Source organism: Acartia tonsa, chromosome 5 (genome assembly GCF_053477335.1).
Source record: "Acartia tonsa isolate MP-2025a chromosome 5, ASM5347733v1, whole genome shotgun sequence".
Classification (NCBI taxonomy): Eukaryota; Metazoa; Arthropoda; class Copepoda; order Calanoida; family Acartiidae; genus Acartia; species Acartia tonsa.
In genome coordinates, this window is record NC_137264.1 from 3,956,528 (window position 1) to 3,976,346 (window position 19,819).

The 19,819-nt window shown below is 30.9% G+C and overlaps 1 protein-coding gene across 6 annotated transcripts in view; it reads right to left on the reverse strand.

The window, feature by feature from the left end:
• LOC145318556 (uncharacterized) overlaps positions 1-19,819 on the reverse strand; it is a 547,717-nt gene that overhangs the window by 35,358 nt on the left and 492,540 nt on the right. For all 6 annotated transcript variants that reach the window (XM_080159918.1, XM_080159917.1, XM_080159916.1 and 3 more), the window contains 9 exons: positions 17,520-17,639; positions 17,225-17,347; positions 15,817-15,897; positions 12,511-12,594; positions 10,986-11,060; positions 10,607-10,684; positions 7,483-7,587; positions 7,018-7,074; positions 3,605-3,674 (listed from right to left, as the gene is read on the reverse strand). In XM_080159918.1, the coding sequence (XP_080016044.1) occupies positions 3,605-3,674; positions 7,018-7,074; positions 7,483-7,587; positions 10,607-10,684; positions 10,986-11,060; positions 12,511-12,594; positions 15,817-15,897; positions 17,225-17,347; positions 17,520-17,639 (793 nt within the window). The remainder of the gene's footprint in view (positions 1-3,604; positions 3,675-7,017; positions 7,075-7,482; positions 7,588-10,606; positions 10,685-10,985; positions 11,061-12,510; positions 12,595-15,816; positions 15,898-17,224; positions 17,348-17,519; positions 17,640-19,819) is intronic.

Below are 19,819 nucleotides of genomic sequence, written 5' to 3' on the forward strand. Positions count from 1 at the left end.
CTCCATATCTTCAGTGTATATGGTCTGATTTTCTAAGTTTTTTAAGTTAAGGATTTAAAAATTAATTTTTTGTCGTTTTAAGAAAACAACCATGGCGGCCAGACTGCCTTTTAACAAGTTTTTGGCTATTTATATGTTTTACATATTTCCCCATATCTTTGTTTATTTTGATCCAATTTTCAAACTTTTTTGGGATATCAGTATCAAAATGATTTTTCTCATTGTTATGAACATCTTTAACATAATTTACTTTGACCATCGTCATCATACAAAATAAAACAAGGTTTCATGTTTATTTTATCCAATAAATCTATTCTTGATTTTAGTAAAAACCTTTTAAATCTACCTGTACGTATTCCCATCTACGATTTTTTGTGCTTCGCTACTTATTGATGTTGTCATCCTTGTTATAACATTATTCCTTGTCGTTCCTAAAATCATCATCTCATAAACTTTAATAACCTTCTTTCCCATTATTTTTCAGTATATATAGCCATACCTTATTATAATTAAGGGGTTTAGAAACATCCTTAAAACATTTCATTATTTAACAAAATAGTTGTTAGGCATGATTTAGGAAATAGTTAAATTTTAAATTCAACTAGTTCAATTATATCCATAATAAGCTATAACTTGATATCAAGAACTTAGATAAAAAACAAGAAATTTTATGAAGTTTATAAATTAAATCCTTTAATTCTTTCATTAAGATTAACGTTCTTGTTAATTTTCATATAAAAAAGTTAATTTAAACTATATTTTAAATGTTTAAAATCAAATTACATACCCTGTTTTATCTTTTTCTTGAATACTTATTTCTGATTTAACGAGCATAATATTCACCTAAAGGACGGATAGGTAGAATCCTTTTAATTAAATCACCAACTACCAACCTACTCATTGCTTAAACTTTATAGGGGCGTGACATCTCTATAATCTGGGTACGTCTGTTTGTCTTTAAGATATTTTAGATGCAAAGTTTAAAAACTCTTAGTCTTATGGACAATGACATGATCTCCTAAGCACACTTATACTGTTGTCTTAAGGGGGGAGGGAGGTATGTGGTCCACTAATTATAAAAGGTATACTGCCAAGCGGATATTAATCAAACAAAGAGATTATGATTATAAAGACGGATGGACGGACAATTAAGCTATTACACAAAGACGGGAAAATTATTCTGCCCTTTAATTCTTGTATTTTAAAGTCTGCTTTATATTATAGTATTTTTTTTGTTGGGGTAGGGGGTGCGTGGTTGTGGAATGAATTGTCCTCAATAGCCTCTCCCTTTATTATCCAAAAGACTTAAGTAGCGCAGCAAAAACAAGATAATAGTATATAGAAAGGGAAGTTAACTATAATACAGTAAAAACTATATATTTTCTTATGATTTATTCAGTAAATGTAGTATAAATCCTTTCGAAATACTATTTATAGATATATTCTCCTAATTCATAGTTCATACTTAGAGAATCTGTACATAAGGTAGCGTAGTTACTGTTTTTTATGTTCTTTGTGTGTGACAGTCAGATGAAAGGACGTACTAACAGCTAGCTCTTATTATGTAGTGGCTTTGTTACTTACAAAAATTAAGACTAGAGTATATATAGAAGAAATCAAATAGAAATAGTTTTTATAATTTGCAGGGAAAAGGGAATGTGATTGTGACCAACTATTCAAAGTGAAAATTACCCCACAACCTCCGTCCCTTGTTTCTATCACTTCTTACCCACTTTCCTACAGTTACATAAAAAGTTTTACGCCAATTCTACGCCAACAAAATATTTAATTTTGGCAATTTCAATGGAATTAAATGGCTAAATAGTAACTCTTGCTAATTAAAATATTGCCTGTATTGTATAAACATATAAATTTGGCAGACAAGTTTATAATCATTGTTTTCTGGATGTTTTACACCCCTTACGTCTGCTATAAAACTGTAGTAACTTTTTGGGGTTTTTCCTGTTGACTTATAATGTACAATTTATGTCGACTTTTAGGCATTAAATCAAAGTGGTGATTATTGCTGACATTAATGGTATCACATTGGCTGTTTTTATGTCGCTTTAATATTTTGGTTGTCAGTTATAAATATTCGTATTTAGTACAGTGATAAATAAAGAGATTGGTTAATATAATAAATCTCCTCCGTCCAATCTATCATTGATCTATCCCTGAGGTCGCAGAATGTGTAATCCTAATTGAAATGTCACAAAAGTGTGCATTCACTTCCGCAAATAACAAATCATCAGACCGCAATTTATAGCATCACAAACCATTCATCTAGTTTTTTTAAGGAATCTTAAAGAATAAGACAATAAACGGTTTATTGTAGTTTGTAGAAACCAGTCAAAATTTGTGTAAAAAGTACCAAAAGTTTTTTAAGCAAACATAAGAGAATGTGTATATAGATTTTTGGGTACTAGCATACTGAACAGTCGAATATCCCCTTTCTCTCTGACAATAGCGGAATTAAATCCTTTGACTACTATGGAACACTTGTGCCGTTGTAATAATGTTAATGTCGTGTGGGTGAGTTGCACCTGGACTGAACAGTCAACTTGTCAACTCAAGGCCAGACTCTTGGTCCTTCACCTCATACCCGTGGTACAGTACATTGCAGACAACCAACCCTTTGATTGCACGATCTTTGTCTGGAGATCCTAACTGTGCATGGTAGTGAGTTGCGCCTGTTTGGGGCCAAGGCATTCCTCCTACTCAAACTCTTTGATGTCCTGTGTCGAACAGAGCAGGTAGGTACCATTTTTAACGTCTTTGGTATGACGCTATGTGCCGTTGTAATAAGATGCACATCTGATTTATTGATAATAGTATTAGTAATCGGAAGTTATTCCACACTAGAGGGCATATAAATGAAAAAGTAATCCCTTTATATGACCAGAAAGGCTCTATTTACGGCTCATAAATTTATATGTTCTTCAAATTTGGCCACAGAGAAAAGTGACAATAGCATAGAAAACATTGTAATTTTATTTCCAGTATGGCTTCGAAACCGATTAATATCCGCAGGATTAGAACCAGTTCTCAGCCATACTAAAAAATAATGTATAACATACTATTAAAGACAATTTTCCACGAATATTAAAATAAAAATCATAAGATTTATGTTCGTCCCCTCGAAGCTAACATAATTGGTGTTAATTTTATAATTTTTCCTTTTAATATCCGCGGAAAGCTGTCTATAATACTATGCGATAAATAACTGTTTTTTTCTTTATTCATTCTCTTCTGATTTATAAACTTTGTCTACCCTGTTCTTCCATTCGTATTGCGGTATTAATGTACATTAAATAGTATAACTTTAGCTCTTATTTTTTAAAAGGCATGTTAGAAAAGTTACTTCATTACTTTAAAATGAAAAATCTAGAGAGTGTGGGTTTAAATATTAAATCTATAATTTTGAGGCGACATATTCATTACCGATTCCTGGAACAATTACAGAATATGTATTGGATACCTACAACCCACAAGGCAAGGACGATTCAGAAATGCAGTTTAGTAAATTTGACCAAAAAGCTGTTGTTTAGTATTATTGGTTAATTTTCTATATAATTGTTAATGTTCGTCTGTCTGATTGTCTTACCTTGTTCTTCATTTGGATGTCTAATATGTTGAACTTGTAATAATTTCTCCATCAACATCATGTAGTAGCCCTGTAATTAGAGTAGAGTTATAGAGTAGCTTCTGATATCTATCTGTCTATCCCGTTATAAATTACTAGCGGCTACGCCCCTCAAGGACTCTAGTGGCACTTTAAATGTTTTTTTAATATTTAAAATATGTCTATTGCGTTAGACGTTTATGTTTCGTTGAACTCTCTTTTTATAATCGAGAAACGTAAAAAATCGATTTTTGTGATTTCTCTTGGGAGGGTGGTGGTACCCTACCCCAAAATAGTTTTAAACCTTCCCGGGATTTATGAGAAGCTACCCTGTTAAGGAGAACCCGATCGGTTCAGCGGTTAGCGAGATCCTTCGGTACACACACACAGACAAACAAACATCCTGTTACTTTAGTATAAGGATAACCCCTCGAATCACCGATAGATAGAAATATTATATAGAGAAAGACTTATTAAACTAAAAAGAAAAAGGTTTTAATAAATAGATTCCTTATAAAATTAACAAGATGACCAATAGGTCCAGGTAAGGTTTATAACTATTAGGAGAGTAGGTACCATCACCCTCCAAAGTGAAATCGCATCTAGTAAAAAAATTACCCCTTCTTAGTTTAATTTTTTCAAATTTCTTTTGTAAAATAAAATGCCCGTAGATGTTTAAAGTGATAAATGTTTTTATTTCACTTTTAAATCTTTATATTAACAGATATATAGAAAGAATAAAGAGGAATAGTTTGATAGATGCGATTTATAATCATTGCTATCAAAGAAAATTATAAATATTGGACAAGAATTTGGTTTTTCTTTTAATGATATATATAATGTACTAGAGTTGCGCTCGATATAGTTATCTCGCTATTGGCTAGGTTTATTCAATGTTTTATTTACTTTCTTTTGGTTATCTGAATTCTGACTATTAACCCTATTCTTTCATTATCTTTTCCTTGCCGATTTCTTTCTTTAAACTATTTTAGGATCTTAATATTTTTTATTTCAAATTATCGTCCTGAAAGGGTTAAAATGTTTCGTTAATTGTTAAATTTTAGTTCAATATCTGACCACATTACGCACGTTTCGCTAGTATCAAATTATTTTAAAACTAAGTTTTCTTTTATTTACTATATTATAAATTTAAATTTTCTGTTTTATGAATAGAAATTTAATACTTCAATATAATTCAAATAGCAACATGAAATAAAAAAATGAATTTATTCTTCATACAGTAAAATAATGGGTCTTATCGTTCTGGTCAGTGAGAGTTTATTACGGATTATTGGAGCACTATAAGTTTTAAACATTCATCGCTTGGAAAACTTGAGCTCATATATAGACATTTATTTCCTATATAGATCTGTCATGGATCTTGATGCAATAAAGCAGGCTGTTTTGTAAATGTTAAAAATTGCAAGAATCTATCAAATAAAAGTTATCGCAAATATACTTAGTAAATAAGTCCCTTGTATTTGTTAGAAGTAATGTTTGTGGTGCTATCAATTTCACCAAATTACCATTCCAAATGAACAGCTAATTAAAAGTAAAAACTACTCCTTTCCCTTTGAATTACTTTCAAATTGACCCCCTAAATGTATGAAAAATTTTGTAATTTTTTTGGCGAATATGAAAGACTTTGGAATAAGCGGTACTGATGGGCCACCCTAATGTTTATTTTTACTTAGTATAGATTACAAGACAGGCTAAGAAAAACAAAAACTACATTATACTTAACTAAGGTATGCATACAGAGCAGCGAAAATGTCCTATTTTCATTATAACTAATGGATTTTCCCAAAGAGTAGATGATGGGGGGAGAAGGGCTTTTTCAGTTGCTCCTTACATACAGAGCTGGATCTTCAAATCATTATAGTGGTGAGCCAGATCGGGGTGAGCCAACTTTCCACCAATGAGAGCACAGCATTTTATTAAATGCCGCGCTGTGATTGGCTGAAATTCGGCTCACCCTGATCTGGCTCACCACTAAAATGATTTAAAGATCCAGCTCAGGATTTTTTTTAAAGTAACAAACTTTGTTATCATAATATACTCTATATCTTTACAACTTTGTTTTTCGTTTCTGACATTTTAACTAATCTTTGATATTCAGACTAGCTTTAGATCAGTTCTTGAACTATAAAAATATAGAAGGAAGTGAAAATATTGTTTGCTTTTTTTTGGCTTTTTTGTTAAAATATAGTAAGTCTAAAAACCTACTTCACTCAACGATAGTATAACAACTAGTTGGCAAACCTAGGGACAAATATTTGATATAGAACAGGATAGACAAAGATTTTAACATTGTTTTTTTTTGTTGGTTGTCAAATAAATCGCTACGGCCAAGGCAATGTCATTATGAAGAGGGAGTTAAACCTATGATTATTCTTTAAGAAGGACAAAATTTTTACTTAAATCTTTGTCTATACTATAACATTTTTTTTCCGGAAAAATTGTCCCTACTGTTGCTAAAAAAAAATTGGTAGTATGTTGTATAAGAAAGACATATAAGTATTAAAAATGATATATATACATCTATTATATATGATGGGAAGTAGGTACATACACTTAACATTATCATTTGCAAAGCTACTCTAAATTTGTGCTTCATAAGAATCTGGAGACAGCGACCCTAGCCGCTACGTGTCTGTCATGTAGCAGGAGGGAGGTTTGGAGTTTGCTTGTATTTGTGCATTATGCTTTCATGTGGGAGGGGGGAGGGTTGGAGTTTGCTTGTATTTGTGCATTATGCTTTCATGTAGGAGGGGAGAGGGTTGGAGTTTGCTTGTATTTGTGCATTATGCTTCATGTAGCAGGGGGGAGGGTTGAAGTTTGCTTGTATTTGTGCATTATGCTTTCATGTAGGAGAGGGGAGGGTGGAAGTCTGCATGTATTTGTGCATTATGCTTTTCTTTAAAGTAGAACCTAGTTTTATGATATTTTAAGGGACAGAAAAGCAGAAATATCAAACTTATTTCAATTAAATTAAGGAAATCAGTAGCTAGACATTTTATGTTAATAAGAAGTAGACGTTTGTTTCTGAAGTTATTATTCTTGTTTTCTTAATAAGTCAGAAAGTTTTTACTTTGAAGACCAAGAAAAATATTTCCTAAGCGCAACAAGAAAAACAAAGAAAATGTTTTTAGACTTTAAAAAGGCATTTGACACTAGTTCAACTATATATATTTTTGTAATTTTGCTATTTATGATTGTTAAAAATATGACGACTAAAGAAATATCTTCGTTGCTAAAAATAATTATAGCATGCTTAATGACATAAGAGAAAATACCAAAAATAGCTATGATTAATAACAAAATTAGGAACTTTTAAAGAAATTATCCCAAAGGAAATAGGACAGTTTCTTTTATTATTGGCCAAGAAATTGTACCTGTAAAACGAGGACCAATTCTTCAGCATCTCTTTCTTCCAACAACAAAACTATATTCTAAAATAAAGAGAATTATTAATTGCTGATTTTAATTGCTTATGACGACTATATTTCATTAAAAAAAGTAGTTATGGCTGTTATATCACCGACTACCGTACCCATCTTCGAAGCTGACATATAATCAACATATATTCCAACATTTTGACTACATCGTATTGATTAATAAATCTAAATCGGCTTGCTGTTGGGGCGGTGTCGGGTTCGATCCTATTAAAAATATTGCTGCTCTGTTAGATGTGTGACATCAATAGTAAGAGTAGGGTGGATGTAAAGATCCTTAAACAGGTGCAACTCATTACCATGAACACTTCCAGACAAAGGTCGTGCAATCAAAGGGTTGGTACGTGTAGAAAGCTCATTTCGCCCACCAATAGATAATTGTAGGTGAAAGAACAAATGTGATACCTCTCTGTCAGGATCTTTGAGATGCAGGTTCACTTTTCTGGTGACTTCGTCCTCTCTGGAGACCTCCACATGGTCCAGACCATCAATATCACACAGGTTTACAGGCTAGATAGATAGATAGTTAGGTATATAGGTAGATAGCAAACAACTACAATTTTACTTTGACAAACATTTCAACAAAAATTTTACATAATATTAAATATTGATATTTGTAAAATGATTATTTAGATTAGATCTACCAAAAACGCTGTAACGATATTATTATCTTTAGGAAAGCTTTGTCTATATTCCGGGTAGGTTTCATTTTTTCAACAAAATTGTACTTGGAAATTTTACGCCCCCCCCCCCCCTCCCATTTAAAATATTTGGTATTTCTAAAACTAATTTAGAGTTCGTAAAGGTTAACCTCGGCTCACCCTATTTGAATCCTTTTGGGGGCGCAGTTTTTAACAAAAATAATCTTCTATGATTATTCCATAAATAAAATGATGTTGAGTTTCCACATAGATAGATAGTCAACTCTAACTACATAGATTTGATTCTATTTTCTTACATATTTCATCCCATAAATCAAAACAAATATGGATTTAATTCGCTTTTTCTATATACTATTCTTAAACTAGTATTGTAAGTTTTTGTTGAAATTTAATAATAGAAAAGCGTAGTAGAGAGAAAAAAAACTTACACATAAGACAATTTCATACATGACTAGAGGATGAAAACAATTAAATTAGAAAAATAGACATGAAACAAACATTTGTAAAGTAGCTATAATGTTTAAAATATTTTAATATTCATAATATTGTCGTTTGAATACTCCATCTTGATTCTTCCATTACGTGTAGAGTTTTATGAAAGATTTATACCTTCCTAAAAGGTGTTTCTATATTATTGCAAAAACAAGTTTTTAGCTGAATAATGACTATTTAACTTTTTATCTAAATTGCTAAAAACTATAATCCACCTTAAACCAAAAATACCTGGACTAAATTTATTAATAAATATTTTTGTAAAATTTATACAAAATCATTTTCATGATAATTGGCACTTGTTCCTCAAGGTGAATCTAGTAATAGTGTCTAACTTTTTATCTTTGTGACGTAACAAAAATCCATCTCTTTTTTAGAGGTTTCCTTTCCCACCTCCCCTCTAATCCTTCGATTTTTATTACGTCACAAAGATAAAAAGTTAGACACTATTACTAGGTTCCTCAAGGTTATCTAGTAAGAATATGAAGGGCAAACTAATTGGAAGGGTACACCCATAACCAAGTACCCAAAGTTTTAACTAATGAATGAAAACTTTGGATACCAACATATCCTACAGTTCAATGTCTAATCCACCTCTAGAATTCTTTCACTTAGCACACCAAAGGCAGGATATCCCCCCCCCGCATCTTTCCCCCCCTGCCCAAATTTTAGCATCTTCCTTATATGCAGATTGTAAATGTAGAAGTACTGAAAATACACAGAATTGAATTTGAAATTTGCTTGCTGCAGAAAGGACTTCACCCAGAAATCAAAGTATCATAAATTCCATGAAATAAATCATTTAAACTTCTTCATTTACAACCAATTAGACTTAGACCATATCAATTTTCACATTTAAAAGTTGAGTTGTTTAGATTATTTTTTCTTTCTAAATACACATAAATTCTCTACTTTCCGTGAATTTTTATGATTGATTGACGATACCTACTATTACTGGGAGTAAACCCCTGCAATTTAGCCATATCCCACCTAGATCTACTACATTACAGCGATACCAAATCATTGCCATTTAAAAACTTGTAAAATTATGCTGAAGTAGCATATAGTTTTTTTTTAAATAACGGTTATAGATTTATATATCATCCAAGTCCTCTTCTTACGTTAAGACAGGGCACCCTCAAAAGAAAAAACATGTTGCCTCTTAATTTGAGATCATTCATGAGTTATTCAATCTATTATTGATATCAATTACAGTAAGGCGTTGTTCAGAAATTAGAACATACATAATCTATTTGTAAAAAGCTTTTCTAATTATAAATACTAGTGACTACGCCTCTAAAGAATAGACATTTTTCCTGTGGTTTTCGGCACTAACAAATAGGCATCCTGTATATTAGGACAAGATTTAGCATATTCCTAGTAGAACCTTAAAATTTGCTATAGAGAGATGCGTAGCTTAAAATTTGAATCTAAACATCTACATTTAACAGTTGAATTCTAACTTTATCTACACTGCTACTGTGTTGTTATTCTACTGTTACTTAATATCTCAAGAACTGACCCTTGGCTTAGGTTTGAAGTGCATACTACTATGACATATAGTAAATATTCAAAATATTTTATAGAAGCAGGGTTATGACAATGGTAAACAATATTTTTACCTCAAACTATACCATATTCTTAATTGCCATACTTAAAGCGTTCTATTTTACAAAATGGCAGTAAAATATTATTGGATTTTTAAAAGTTTGGAGAAACAATTTTTTTCTTTCAGATTCGACTTTCCTTTTTTAAAATATTTTAAAATTTTTTTTTTATAGAAATCTATTAGATACTTGGTTATATTTTATTAAAAGTTAATTTTTAAAATACATTTAATCTACTTTAACACAATAAAACTAATAAATAAATTCAAATATTAAAATCATCTAAAGACAACAGGTGCTAAAAAAACCTTTAATTTTTCAGTATAGATGACTGTTGAAAAAAGGTTCATTTGAAATTTAACCATTCGTTCAGGGCATATGGGCTAAAAAAACAATTAATTGATTCTAGTTATTTGTATAAAAAAGCAAAATAATATCATGATCTTTTTTTAATTAAAATTGTCTCTTATACAATACGATAAATGACTTACTAGTATTGCTCAGAACCAGTTTTAATCCAGTGGATATGAATTGGTTTCGAATCCAATACTGAAAAATGCCATAATCGAAGAAAATGAAATATTGTAATTTATCGGTTGTAATTGATAATTATGTCCATATATGCAGCGCATCATTCTGTCTCAAAGTATGTATGTAGATCTTTTATTTTCCTTTGATAAGTTCATATTTGTGGCAGAAAAACAGACAGACGGACGCACTAACATAACCAAATTATAGAGCAGCTTCGCTACTCTTCGCGGCACTCACCACAGTATTTTTCATACTATCTATTTGACTGATTCCAAACTTTTCGCTCACAAGAATCACAGTTTCAGTAGTTGAGTCCTACAAAAGGAAAGATGATTATGTAAATAAGTAGAGCAGCAATTTATTTTTTAGATTTAAAGATAGTGGATAGGCCACTAGCGGGAAGATATAATTCACCCCCCCCCCCCTTTCCATTTTTAATTTTAGTTTTAAAAAGAAAAAGTAATATCAAATCGATTTTCTTGGACAGCTGGACATTCTGTTACTTTTATATAAGGATATTTAAAATTATAAAATAATTAAAAGCAAGTTGGATAGCTAGAAAGCTAGAAAATAGATAGATAGTATATATTCTAAAAAGGCTATAAAGTAAACTTACAATCATTGTTGTGGAGAAACATTTGGCTCCGTAGCTCGGCAGTTCAGATATTATCTTCAGGTAATGTAATTTAGCCTAAATATATGCACAAAAGTTATCATATGATTCCACCAAAAATTTATATGTAAGGAGAACTTAAGTTTGATATTGTTTTAAGGGTTAAACATGTATAGAGATAATATACAACTTCAAAGTATCTTGTTGAGCATAGAAAATACCTTTTTTCCGTTAGTTTGTTTATTACTTTGGGTCAAGTTGGGTTAGGTTATATTTAATACTTGGTAGCCCCCCTGGATTAGGGCCTCAAACAGGGGTTACACCATAATCTTATTTTCCATTTATTTAAAAATAGTGGGGTGGGGATTCAGTGCCCAAAAATTCAAATCATTTTTTATGTCTAAGAAGATTGACTTATAAAGAAATTCGAATTTAAGCGGTTTTATGGGAGCCTTGTAAAGTATAAATAAATGGACAATATGTGTATTTTATGTTTTATGCATAAACCTTGTACCAACATTTACAGTGTGATCATTTTTATCAAAAAGAATAACAATAAGAATGTAAAATAAAAAATAAATTTTCAGGCATAACCTTATAACCTTTATATATTTGATAGGGTTGGGCCGGATATCCGGTTTAGCCGGTTATTACCGGTTTTACCGGATATTAAAACTATCCGGTTACAGGGTATCCGGCTGATTTTTGACGCTGGATATCCGGTTATCCGGTAGTTTGCCGGATATCGAACGTTGGCCAGATATCCGGCCGGAACCGGATATCCGGCATTAAAAATCAGCCGGATATCCGGTATCCGGCCCAACCCTTATAATTGAAGACTCAATCTCTAGAATTCAATAGAAATTAGAAAAGGGAGGAAGATCATAAATTTGTTCATTGACAAGTCTTAAAAACAATTTTATTTGTCCAAACTCATAAAATTTTTTTTTACAAAAATGTGTTAATGTATTTTAAAATGTTGACTAAATATTAAAAACGTTTTTAAAATTGCTTTAGAAAATAACTCATACTAAAAGGGACAATTATTAAAAGAACTTTTGATGAAATAAAACTGACCGCACTGTATATTATGAACAAGAATACAATATGAAACAACTTTTTATGGTCTTTACTATGTATTTATATTTTATATACAAGCAAAAAACTCATTTCCTCACAAATAAAGAAAAAAAATATAATTACAATTGTTGACTCATTTTTAATAACCCGTTAATTTTTGTTTGCATAATTCATTTATAAAAAAAAAACCTTACTGAAAAATTATGTATAACATCGTATTATAATCAGTATTCTACGAATATAAAAATATACACTCGACATTCGACGGTTAAAAAACTGGTTTTTATCTTATAATTGTATATCCGCGGAAAGGTGTTTATAATACGATGCGTTACATAACTATTATTGTATTAAGATGGTCTTCTAAAAATGACATGATATAGGTATTAAGTTGATATAATAACAACACAAAAACATTGCAGTGGATCTGTTTTCCAGGAGAGCTTACCTGGAGTCCTGTCAATGATTTCTGACCATTAGCCACCAGGTTTTGATTTAATTTCAGAAAGTGTCCCAACAATTTTCTTAACTCCTAAAATATATTGATATAAATATAAAGTTGGTTAGTTGGGTAGATTGGCAGAAAGATAAATGAATGGGTGTATAGATGAATAGATTGAAGGATGAATAGATGGATGGATGAATAAGATAGATGGAAAAGTAGATGGATTTATGAATGAATTTTCGGATAGATAGATGGATAGATAGAGAGATAAACAGGACATAGACAGATAGACATACAGAAAGGTAAAACATTCTGAAAGACAGAAAAACATACGTGAACGGACTATTGAAGTTATTAATTTAAATAAAATAAAAAAAAACTGGATAAAAAACAATAAAATGTTTCAACAAAAATCACGCGTTAAGAGGATTTAGAAAAAAAGCTTAACTGTTTATTTTTATTTAAGAATTACTAGAAAAAATTACTAGAAAAATCAAGATTTACTTAAGTAAAATTGTTTAAAAAGTTGAGTTATACATAAGTAGCGAAGGTAATAAATATAAAAAAAGTTACATAATATTATAAACTGCCAAACAGATGGATAATTTGATACTGAAAGGTTATGGGAGACTTAAAATTAAATTTCAACCATCTTTCTCCTATGGCAACCAGTAAAACGGACTGACAAACAATAGGAACTCTAGAGTAGTCTGACTTCTGAAATAATCCAGAATTGTAATGTATCTCTTGGTCATTCTGTAACATGGAGGGGGGTAGGTATACTAAAAAAAGACTAATAAGTGTTTTGTTTTAGATTTTTATCAACTTTTTGTTTTGACACAAAAAAGAAATATTTATAAGTAGTAATCCAATCTTGCAACTATTCCTATAAACAATTTTCTCGTATTCATTCGAATCCGGTGGATAGGAACCGGTTCTCATCCATACGAAAAAACTATGTCTAGCATCGTATTATATCCAGTTTTCTACGAATATAGAAATGTACAATCATAAGATTAAAACTAGTTTTTTTAGCCGGTGCCTTCGGCACCACAGGGCTAAAAAAACTAGTTTTAATCTTATAATTGTACATTCTATATCCGCGGAAAGCCGTTTATAATACGATACGAGAAATAACTATTACTTCATCTATTCAAATCTTTATAAATCCTATTCTACTATTTATTTATCAGAATACTTGTCCATCAAAATACTTTCTACGGCTTCCACACAATAAAATCACAGCCTTATCATACTTATAATATTTAAATTTCGTAGGTTTAAAATCGTAGGACAAACGGATTAGCATATTAGATTTTATAAACTGGATAGAATATCGAGAATAATCTAGAACCTTCTTATCCCAAGCTTCTATGTGGAGAATGGTTTCATTTGGGACACCTGTCATACTCGGCGAAGGTGAAATTACAAATCGACAGTATTTCATGTATTTGATTTTTTAGCTTGTCTAGCCCTAGTGACTAGTGTATTGCCCTTCTTTATAGATCCAAACTCTAAGAAAACTAAAATATTTACCAAAACAATTTATTTTCATATGAACTAGATTATCGAAGGTTTATGTTGTTCTCATGTTCAGAACAATGAAACACAATCATAGACCAAAAGAAATGTTTTTGTACGAAATGTACGTCTTGATTAACCGGGAATAGTCCCTTTCGTGGCAACGCCCCATAAGGGGCGATTCGTAATGCTTTTATAATGGCTTTTGATAGGTTATTTTAGGCTAGGTTAGGTTATAGTGGGTTAGGCAATTGGCCCAGCAGGTTTAGAGCCCCCCGGCAGGGGCTAGCAATAGGAGAAAAGCTACCGTGAAAAAAAACGAAGAATCGCCCCTTAAGGAGCGTTGCCACGAAAGGGACTATACCCGATTAACCTAACCAATGATTCACCTTATATCCATTTAAATTATATTTGTTATATGCAACGATAATATACTACACGTTATGACAGCGGGTTAGAAATAATATTCTTAACTTAAGTAAGAAACATGTCAAAAGGAACTATCACATTTTCATATTATACTTTAAACGTTTTTGTAAGCAAATAGATGGATAGACAGATGGATATATAAATGGATAGGTAGATATATGGATAATAGATGGATAGGTAGATATATGGATAATAGATGGATAGGTAGATATATGGATAACAGATGGATAGGTAGATATATGGATAATAGAGGGATAGGTAGATATATGGATAATAGAGGGATAGGTAGATATATGGATAATAGAGGGATAGGTAGATATATGGATAATAGAGGGATAGGTAGATATATGGATAACAGATGGATAGGTAGATATATGGATAATAGAGGGATAGGTAGATATATGGATAACAGATGGATAGGTAGATTTATGGATAATAGAGAGATAGGTAGATATATGGATAATAGAGGGATAGGTAGATATATGGATAACAGATGGATAGGTAGATATATGGATAATAGAGGGATAGGTAGATATATGGATAATAGATGGATAGGTAGATATATTGATAATAGATGGATAGGTAGATATATGGATAATAGATGGATAGGTAGATATATGGATAATAGATGGATAGGTAGATATATGGATAATAGATGGATAGGTAGATATATGGATAATAGATGGATAGGTAGATATATGGATAATAGATGGATAGGTAGATATATGGATAATAGATGGATAGATAGATATATGGATAATAGATGGATAGGTAGATATATGGATAATAGATGGATAGGTAGATATATGGATAATAGATGGATAGGTAGATATATGGATAATAGATGGATAGGTAGATATATGGATAATAGATGGATAGGTAGATATATGGATAATAGATGGATAGGTAGATATATGGATAATAGATGGATAGGTAGATATATGGATAATAGATGGATAGGTAGATATATGGATAATAGATGGATAGGTAGATATATGGATAATAGATGGATAGGTAGATATATGGATAATAGATGGATAGGTAGATATATGGATAATAGATGGATAGGTAGATATATGGATAATAGATGGATAGGTAGATATATGGATAAAAGATGGATAGGTAGATATATGGATAATAGATGGATAGGTAGATAAATGGATAATAGATGGATAGGTAGATATATGGATAATAGATGAATATATAGATTGATTGATAATAGAGGGATAGATAGATATATGAATTAATAGATTAATGGGTAAATGTAAAAATAGATTCACAAATTGAACAATATGGACACATTTAGATAGATAGTTGAAAAGAAATAAAATAAGATAAAAAAATAGTTAGATAGCTAACCTTTTTCTTGATAGAATCCACTAGACTAGCAGGAACAAAGCGCTCCAAGCCGCACTCTTTTTCTACTCCTTTCACTGTAACCTAAATTAAAAGAGTTGTCTGATTAATTTAAGTCCAAGCCAGCATTGCAAATATGTAATATTATAGGTACGTAAACACAGACAAAGAGGAGAAAACTGAAAAATGCTATATTTTAGTTGATGTACGCATTGCATTTTAACAGACTGCCAGATTTCAAAGACTTAAAGAGTAACCTTTCATCTATAAAAAGACATTATTTTGGACAAATAAAGTCTAAATTGCATTAGCTAAATTGCATTAGACATTATATAATATAATATACATCCTATATAGATGTTAATGTTGTCCATTTGTTGTAAAAAAAAAAACCCTGCAATATATTTATGTTTATTTGCCCATTCTAAAGAATATAACAACCAGGGAAATGGACAAATGGTCAAATTTTTTAATCAATTACATTTACATGCCTTAAAAGTTAAAAATAATCTGATGCTATTATTGATCAGGGCTTTTTTGTGTTGATATAAAGAAATAAGGCTAAAAATAGATAGAGATAGCTGTTTTACTTAAGGATTGCAATGTTTTTCTTTTAAAAGGCAAACATTAAATACAAACATTATTTAATAACCTTCCTTATCGATGTATATATACGCATATAATATTGTACAACAGCAGGTTACAAGAGTTATCAATAACTATAATTATTTATAACGAGGAAAACTAGTTTTTTTTTCAGGGTACAATATCCCTACTAAGACCTGTTTTTTTCTTCTTAGATATTTACATGAATATTTTATTAGCTTACGCTAAGGTACAGCTAATATACAGACATGGACAAGTATCTAAATCATAGTAAAACGGGACAGACAAAGAGGCAAAGATCAATATTTATTTGGTTACCATAAGTTTCTAAGTAATATCACATGTAGTATTTTTTAAGTGCATATTAGTTTGAATGTCTTTTTTTGTCATTTTCTAAAAATTGTTGACAGTCCTTAATGTATAATTTTGTTAGGGATAGGATAATGCTTTGATATTTCTCCAAATTCTATACCTATTTGTTATATGAGCAAGTTTTCTTTAATCTTTATTTCATACTATTTTTTGTTATTTTTGTATGTTTAACATTATCAAAGCGTTTGATAATGAATAATAACAAGAAATAGTGCCCATAAAAAAAATGACGCCCTACAATACAAATGACCAATGATAGGCAATACACTGTAATTACTAATGGCAGGATAGTAAAAATTTTAATTGACCAATGTTAGGCTAGTTTAGGCCTTTAGTAGCTGGGAATATGTAACAGAACAATAAAACGCAAAATAATATTCTTCCTAAAACGTGATAAATGATAATCTACTAAAAGTGTATTTATAAAAATTACCTTATTTCCAGATACAAGGCCATTAGCCATGGCGTGTTGATGGAGATTAAGCGCCGCGAGCCGCAACGCCACCTCGTACTTTAGTTCGGGCGCGAAACGCTCTTGTGCCACATCATTACAGCACTAAAAATAATATATTTTACATATTTTCTGGCGCTTCGCATCATTATAATATAATTTATTGGTATAAGCAAAATTGGTAAATTTGTCGTATTAGGACGTTTGTCGGTGTACCGCAAAATGGAATACTGAAAAACAATGAATAAATACAAGGACGAACAAAATGGAAAGTTACCTGTACAAAAAGGTACTCGAAAGCCACAGAATCTTTCCTGAGAAGATCATAAGCGTCCCTGGGCACGAAAGTGACTCGAAACAGACACCGCAAATTGTGCGCTCCAGGCCGGGAAGCAATCTAAATATAATCAAAAATATTTAAGGTTGTATTAACCCTTACAGATCGGGCCCCAATTCCCACCTTAATAGATCGGGGGGGGGGGGGGCTCAAAAAGCCCCCCCCTCTATCTCGGCTCCTGGTACAGATAAAGACGTAAAAAAATTTTCTGGTGGTTCATGTGTATTTTTAGAGAAAATTACTTTTTCTAGTCATAGCAGTCAGACCGCTCCTTAGCCGCTTTTTAGCGGCCAGCCGCTAAATTTTAAAACAGCTGTAGAGCGGCCAATTTTGCAGCTAGGATGACCAAATTTTAGGACGAACTTTTATTTTTCATAACAAAAAAATTACTTTTTCTGATCATCGCCGAAAAACGGCAAATAACGGAAACCGCCATTTTCGGCGGTTACGGCGGTAAAACGGCGGTTGGCGGCGCAAATTAATATTTTTATCTGTTTATTATTGCTCAAGGATTTACCAAAAAAAATTATAGGTCTCTAGCTGTAATACAAGCCACGATATTCATGATATATGTCTGTAGTAAAAGCCGGACAAAAATCGGTCATAAAGTCGGTCAGGGAGCGGTCAAACGGTCATAACACCACTTTTCTCAGATGGTCATTGATATCTAAGTATTCACCAAAAAAATTTTAGGTTTCTACCTTATACACAAAAGTCATAATGTAGAAATTAAGATTTATTTAGAATTTTTTTCTAATTTTTTTTGCTACCCAACCGACTTTGACCGGACACCACGACCGACACAGAGCAGATATCCAAATAAAATCAACTCTTGCCGACGTATAATTACTAAACTTAAAAAGTCATGAAGTTACAGCTCTCCATCTTACCTACAAAAAAAATGAGATTGAAAAAACTAGAGGGGGGGGCTCTTTGAGCCCCCCCCCCCGATCTGTAAGGGTTAATAGGTGTATTAAAGATGAAAAAGTATAGGCTATAAAAAACAAATCCAATAGATAGCTAGATGTATTTTTTAAGACAATGATTAAATAGATAGGTATAGATATATTATAATTTTGGTCAGGTAAGCACCAAATAAAAAACTTTTTTCTCTGATGCATTTTTTCAACTCATACCAGAAATAAATGGTGGACTTATGATACATGCAAATTTTTTAGCTATTTTTTTGACTGCAATACATTTTTTGATAATTAATATGCACTTTTCTAAACAAAAAAAGGCTCTATCAGTAAATGCATTTTACATTTATTTTATATAGACAGCATTACACCTCTAAGATAAGATGTTGTATTGTAGAAACATGTAAGCATCAAAACCAAAACATTTTTAAGTTGCACAAAAAAAATATTGAAAAATGATGAGAGGAAATTCAAACCGAATCATAAAAACCTCTTTAAATTAATATAATTTTTTTTACTTTTTGTTATACTTTGTCTTTCTATAAAGTTTGAAATCTGTGAAAAAATTTTAATTTATCTTAAATTCCTCTCTTTGTTAAACTTAATTAATTTAGAAGTTTAAGGTATAATATGTAATTCAAGAAATTCAAAGCAAATTTAAGCAAAATTTTATTCAAGTTTTGAGAAATTAGAGATTTATTCCATTTAAGTCTAAAAAATTTAAAGGCATATACATTTTTAATGAAATTCTAAAGTCTTATAACTTGTGAAAAGGGGGAAATTTTAAGTATAGAATAATATTTTTATTCCTATTCCCCTACTCCTGTGAGGTTGGATGAAACCTTGAAAAGTTTTAAATAATCATCAAATTAGATGAAAAGAGAAGTGTGGATTGACTATTTCTTTTTATTTTCTAAGATACAATTTACTTATTTGTAAACAGTTGCTTTTAATTGTTCACTTATTTATTTTTATTCTTCTTATGGTTTTTTGTTTTATGTTTATTGCAATGATAAGATTATATTAGTTTATATAAGATGTACACAAATATTGTAAATTAGTAAATTCTGACTGTTTTAATCTATTTTCTTTTTGAGGGATGTTTTATTGGCCAAGTTTGTTGATAAAATGCATCAGCTGACAAATTTGAAAGTGGTAGTTCAACATATCAACTGATTTTTATTCATTCTCAAATCATTTTTGACACAAGAATGAATTTGGCAGTTTTTGGATTACAGAACATTACCACTTGCCTATCCAGCATTACATTAAGTATTACATTATTGACTAATTGATACACCAATAAATTTCAATCTTTTG